This window comes from Mauremys reevesii, linkage group 15 (genome assembly GCF_016161935.1).
Source record: "Mauremys reevesii isolate NIE-2019 linkage group 15, ASM1616193v1, whole genome shotgun sequence".
Classification (NCBI taxonomy): Eukaryota; Metazoa; Chordata; order Testudines; family Geoemydidae; genus Mauremys; species Mauremys reevesii.
In genome coordinates, this window is record NC_052637.1 from 38540912 (window position 1) to 38546911 (window position 6000).

The 6000-nt window shown below is 41.0% G+C and overlaps 1 protein-coding gene across 4 annotated transcripts in view; it reads left to right on the forward strand.

The window, feature by feature from the left end:
* Positions 1-5617, forward strand: part of AXIN2 (axin 2) — a 28082-nt gene extending 22465 nt beyond the window's left edge. For 3 of the 4 annotated variants that reach the window (XM_039502365.1, XM_039502363.1, XM_039502364.1), the window contains exons 10-11: positions 740-907; positions 5044-5170. In XM_039502365.1, coding sequence (XP_039358299.1) covers positions 740-907; positions 5044-5170 — 295 coding nt within the window. Of the gene's footprint in view, positions 1-739; positions 908-5043 lie in introns of all 4 variants that reach the window. The other variant, XM_039502366.1, reaches the window with a different exon arrangement.
* The last annotated feature ends 383 nt before the right edge of the window (positions 5618-6000 follow it).

Consider the following 6000-nt stretch of genomic DNA (forward strand, 5'->3'; position numbering starts at 1 on the left):
TGGATTTAGCTACATGGCATTCACTGCACTGTTGCTATTTTGTTATGTAGTAATTTTTTATTATTCTTTAAGAAGTGTTCCTCATTTCAAGTATCAAGGTCCGCTTTATTTTTGCCTGGTTGTTCACGGCTACAGTAATGCTACCTGTGCATTCGGGACAAGTAATCTTAGTGCTTTGAGCAGTTTTTGAATGGCAGGCTTTGAAATTCCAGCAACACCCATTAACGAGTGTATACCTGGAACAAAACACTAAACTGTTATTCTCTGCCATATAGTTTGCATGAATGAAAATGGTGCGAGTTATCTTTGTGACCTTTTGAAGGCCAGACATGCAATAGTTAATCTGGTTTAATGGGAATGTGTTTAGCATAATGGTTAGAGCCCTAACCACTGGGGGGTTCCTGTTTTGATCCTCAGCAGACCATGTGATCTCTGTCCCTCATCCATAAAATGGGAACAGTTCCCTATTGCACAGGTGTGCTCTGAGGCATAGTTCATGAATGTGCCCCAGCTGCTTAGAGATCCTCTTATTATTTGTATTAGCATAGCACCTAGAAGCGGGCCAGGACCCTGTTGTGTTCAGTGCTATACAAACATGGCACGTACGTTTGCTTTCATTGCATCGGGCTTTCAAATTGAACCCGGCATCAATCTGGTTGCCATTGTCTATAGTAGAAATATTGGATTTCAGTGAAGTCTTTGTTTCCAAATAAGAAACATGCTTTGTTTTTTGTTGCAGTCACAAAGAACCAAAGAAACTCCCAGTGGTTCATGCCTCCCAGTCCAGCGAGTTGGTTGTCACTTATTTTTTCTGTGGAGAAGAAATACCCTATAGGAGGATGTTAAAGGCCCAGAGCCTGACACTTGGGCACTTTAAAGAGCAGCTGAGCAAAAAGGGAAATTATAGGTAAGACTCTCGTGGTTTCTTTCGTCTGCTGAGACTATGAACCAAAATAACCAGCAAATATGTTTCTGCAAACCCGCCCACAAGTAAAAACTTCCAGCACCTTTTTCGGGAGGTTGGCTGCACTGGCTCACTGAACTCGCTTCTGTCCTTTTTCTACTCCCCCACCAAAGCCAGGGTGACTTAGAGAGGCAGGCATGGGTACTATGTTGCTGAACTTGGCCTTGTCTTGTGGGTCAGTCAGCTTGGTTGATGTGCCCCCTGATGTCTATCCCCCAAGAATTGCATAAGGGAACACTGATTGGCCATGGGCAGCGATTGTCTACGTGCTGACTCCCACAAAGAGGAAAGATGCTCTTGTGGTTACAGGGTTGGGCTGGGACTCTGAGAGATCTAGGTTCAGTTCCCTCTACCTCTGACTTCCTGCCAACCTTTAGTGTAATCTATCGGTGGCTCCATTCCCCATCTGTAAAATGGGGATAATGGCACTTCACACAGGCATAAATGTTTGTGAGGCACTTGGCCTCCTTTGGCAGAGCCTCCATATTTTTGTTTTCAACCTAGTTGAGTTCCTGCAGATGCTCTTGGCCTGTTTCTAAACTCCTTTCAGCTAGAAATACCAAGCCTTGGAGGATGAATTCCATTGAATGACACTTAAAAAACAAACAAACCCCTATCTTCCCACTCCTCCTTATAGCCACCCATATGGATATCAGGAATTCTAATGGTTTAAAATTGCGTCTGTCTGGTATCTGCGGCTTAGAGGCCGGTTTCCCCTGTTTGCTGCCTTCTTGTAACGTTCATTCCAATTACAGTGGCTTTGTCCTCAGTTATTTTTACTGTATTAGCCAAATGGATCTGATCAGTAATGAACTGACCATGTCCTATTGGTCTGTGAGGCTCTTTCATCTGTACAAAGGAAACAGCCAGGTTTAAGTATTTTTAAATTTTGTTTTGAATTCACCACTCCTCCCAGGTGCCAGAGGGCGCCCTCTGGAGACAGAAGTTACTGAAATGTCAAAATAGTACAACTTTCCCCAGGTGGCCCCACCAGTGAATCTTCACTGGCTTTGAAAGGTCCACTATGGCTTTCTGTTTTATGTGGATGCTTGTCCAGTGGGGGCTGGGGTTTGAGACACCCATATTCCCTGTCCCTCCCAACTGCCTTCAGATGGCAACAGCTTGTAATTGCTACTAACTTGAGCAGGATCTGAACTGGCAACCAAGCAGTGCAAAGGATCTCTCTCCTATTGCCCCATTCTCTTAACAGTCATTTAGTGCCTCCAGAACATCTCGTTCGGTTTCCTATGAAATTCTTTCTTGTGATGCTAGGGTGCCTGAATAGGATATTAAAACTTCTGTGGCCTTAAAGCCCCTGCAGGTGCAATTATTTGTGCCTTGTCAGACTGTAATTACTTTAGAAAATGTTTTTAAGTGACTGACAAGGATGAAACAATGTTTTGCTTAGATCTCTCCCCTTTACACCTGGGTAAAGACAATACAGAAATTTATAAAAGGAACTTGGGTACGTGCCCAGTATTTTATCTTGCACAGACACAAGGTGAAACTAATTACACAAATGTGTGTACCTCCAGGGAATCATTTTGATCTAAGCTTTGACTTTTGGCTGGACTTTGAGTGAAACTGCAGGTGACCTTCAGGGAAGAGGGCCGTGCTACCCAGAGTAGAGTGAGTGTGTGTGTGTGTGTCTGTGCTGGGGAGGCAGTAACTAGACTGCTTTGGTCACATCTGGCATTGATTTCTTTTTAAGGCACACTTAATAAGCATGTCTTTGAAGCTTTTGCCTTTCATTTAATGCACAAAGACGTGCATAAATGGTCGACTCTCAAAATTCTTTATTGATTGAATCAGTTTGCAACATGGGTACCTAAAAGCTCTATTATTGCTCCCTTTCCAATGCTAAAGTCATGTGTCTGACTATGCAGTGGGATATTCACCCAGCACGTTGTGTTTGTCTTGTTCTTAAATAAATAAAATAAAATAAAATTTTTAATGCTGATGGTGTTAACTAACACACCCCCCCACACCCCCCCACACACTGGGTGGTGTCGGGTAATCTTAACATGGCAGCAGTTCAAAACAGAACAGCAACACCAGGCCTGCTAGATTCTATTGGTGCCAGATGTCAGGGGGGAAAAAAAAAGAAGCAAAGCTTGCCACATAAAACATGTTTGAATGGAAAGCCCATTTCTGTGAGCAAATAAGTGCAGAGCGACTTGTTTGAAGATGATGTGGGGGAGGATATTGCTTTGCTTCTCTCTCTTCCCCTTCTCTCTCTCTCTCTCTGTGAAATAAGGTTGTAATTATGTAAAAGGTCATAGCGTGTTTTCTTAAATAAAGATGCAGTGTTCAAACAAAAGAAAAAAATTTTTTTGTAAACACCAGCAGAGTTTGTTTGTGGGAAGTTATTGGGAAAGCAGGCTGCTCCCTGAAAGAGGGCGGCAAAAGCGGGGAGAAAATCCTTAAAACTCATTCACATTTTTGTGCCTTTTGGTTTTGTTTTGGGCTTACTGGTTCATGGAATTACAGCTCTGACCTGCACCATTAAAGTCAGTGGGAGCTTTGCCATTGACATTAGTGAGTGTAGGTTCAAACTCTATATGAAGAACTTAAATAAGAGCTATTTTCATGACTGAACCATTAAAAACACGATGCTGTGCATCAGTCCAACTGGGAATGACTTTAAAAAAACAAGTAAATGTACCTTGACTAAATGTAGCTGTTTCACTCACCCCTCTTCTCTCCCTACCTAATTTAGCTTGCCTTAAAAAATACATTAAAAACTTCTTGTTACTGGGTATTTAGTTTTTAAATATTATTTTTATAGCAAACTCATTATTTTAAAACTGCTAAAGCCCAATCCATGTTTTTAATAAAGTGAAAAATCCAAGTTAAATTTTGGGGGAATCCTCCTGTAAAAGTTATGACCTTTAACCCTCCAACATCTTGTTAGAAAATTACAGACCAGGGGATTTTTTTTTTTTTAAATCTTATCTGATGAGGATTTTCTTTTGCTGGTGATCAGATCACAAAGTGCTTTCTAAAGAGCGCGAGAGAGCAGGGCAGATCAGAGGTGGTGTGTGGTAGCAGACGGGCAGGCTCCTTAAATGCTAACCTTCTGAATGGAAGCCCTTCATTTGTGCATATGCAATTAAGCAGCCTTAGAAGGAAGAATGCTAGAAAAGGGATAAAAGGAACCTTTAATCAAGAAGCTGAATGGTCTAATTCGGGATAATAGAGGGGTCCTTACTGTTTGACACAAGAGGGGTGGGGGCGCTTTTTGTCTGGGCGAGCATTGGCTTCATGATCTACCGACCCAGAGCAAAAGAGAAGGAATGCAGGACACTTCTACTTGACCTTCCAGAGTCAAATATTGCAAGCTTGACCAAGATTGCTCTTTGCATGCGACCAGTAGGAAGCATCAGAGAACAAACACGGCCATATCTGTAACTTAAAAGTGGATGCATGGGTTTAGTTTTGTTAAATGCAAGGCACCCTGTTTCACAAACTGGACTAAGGGAGAAATGCCACATACTTAGTCTTGCTTTGCAGAAAGCATGTGACAGACTTTGAGTTACTGTTTTTTGTTTTGTTTTCTTCCCTAAAAAGCCTTTTTTAATAAAAGCTTCTCAATGCCATACTGTGCTCCAGAATTTATGCATGAAAGAAAGGAGAACAAAAACTAGTTTTTTATTTTGTTAAGTAAGATGTTTGGCCAGAGATTGCTCTGCTTTTTATTTTCTCTCGTTGAAAATATCTGCTGCCAACACGTATAACTTGTTCAAGGCACCGTCCCTGAGGTGCCCTATTTTATGAAGTAGTATACTCCATTCCTTTGCTCTTGTTCCTCAAATGCTGCTTTAGCACTGCTTGGCTGGCTGCAGTTGCAGCCATTCTAAATCGAATATTAGCAGATGCATGCAAACAGATCACTTGTGAGTTATGGAGGATTTTAATGGTATTGGACCCGATTTTTCTTTCTTGGTTATCTTGTTACACTCGTGTGAAAGGAGACTCCGACCCTTTGTTGGAAATGTTTGCTGCTGTTGTCTAAAAAGAATTGTAAAGTAACACTTCATTATTTAAACTGCTTCCTCCTCCCCCACCTTCTCCCTCAGGTATTATTTCAAAAAAGCAAGCGACGAATTTGACTGTGGTGCAGTTTTTGAAGAAATTTGGGACGACGACACAATTCTCCCCATGTATGAAGGAAGGATTCTAGGGAAAGTAGAGAGGATTGATTGATGGCATCTGTGTTTCTTTAATGCAACCTAAGCTAAAGATGTCTTTGGACACACAACAATAGCAGCAACAACAACAACAAAAACTTTGAAGGAAAGTTTTGAACCAATGAAGAAGAAAGTGAGGCCTATGAAGACTTTGCCAAATTAGCCTTAGAGAAAAAAAATGGCATTTATTATTCATGAGTTGGGTACTGAGATGATAAAAAACAACAACCCTGAACTATTTATTAAAAACATGACCACTGTTGGGCTATTGAAGATGCAGACCATGTTTGAGAGACTTCCATACATAATATATGACTTCCTGGGGATCTGAAATCTATGGACTAAGAGAAACGGTGTATATCTTACCTTACCAGTAATCCTTATTGATATTTATTGAACAGTCTGTTTTCCCTTAAGTCCAGTTTATGGATATGCTGCTTTAACAATGGTGAAAAGAGGGGATGTGGGGGGAGAGAGGGAAAGAGTTGAAGGGGTTATTTTTTATGTCCCACAAGCTACAACTTGGGAGTTCAGCTCTAGGAGTGCATTAATAATTTCTACCACTTTAAAGGGATTGGGGTGGGGGTGGGGGAATTATGCTGTGCCCAATATTTCTCCAAATGAAGATAAAATTCTTTTCTAACGAAATAGTAATTTTAAAAAATTGTCCTGCCATTCACTCATTTAGAGATTGGTGCATTTTAATCTAAGCTGCTCTAATTTGTAGTAAAGGTCTTTAAGTGTTTAAATATGTTAGATGCAATATAGTAACAGCAATTGGTTTCTGTCCCTGGGTGGTGAGGTTTTTTTTCTTTTTGTTGCTCTCATTGTGTGGGACTCCATGTT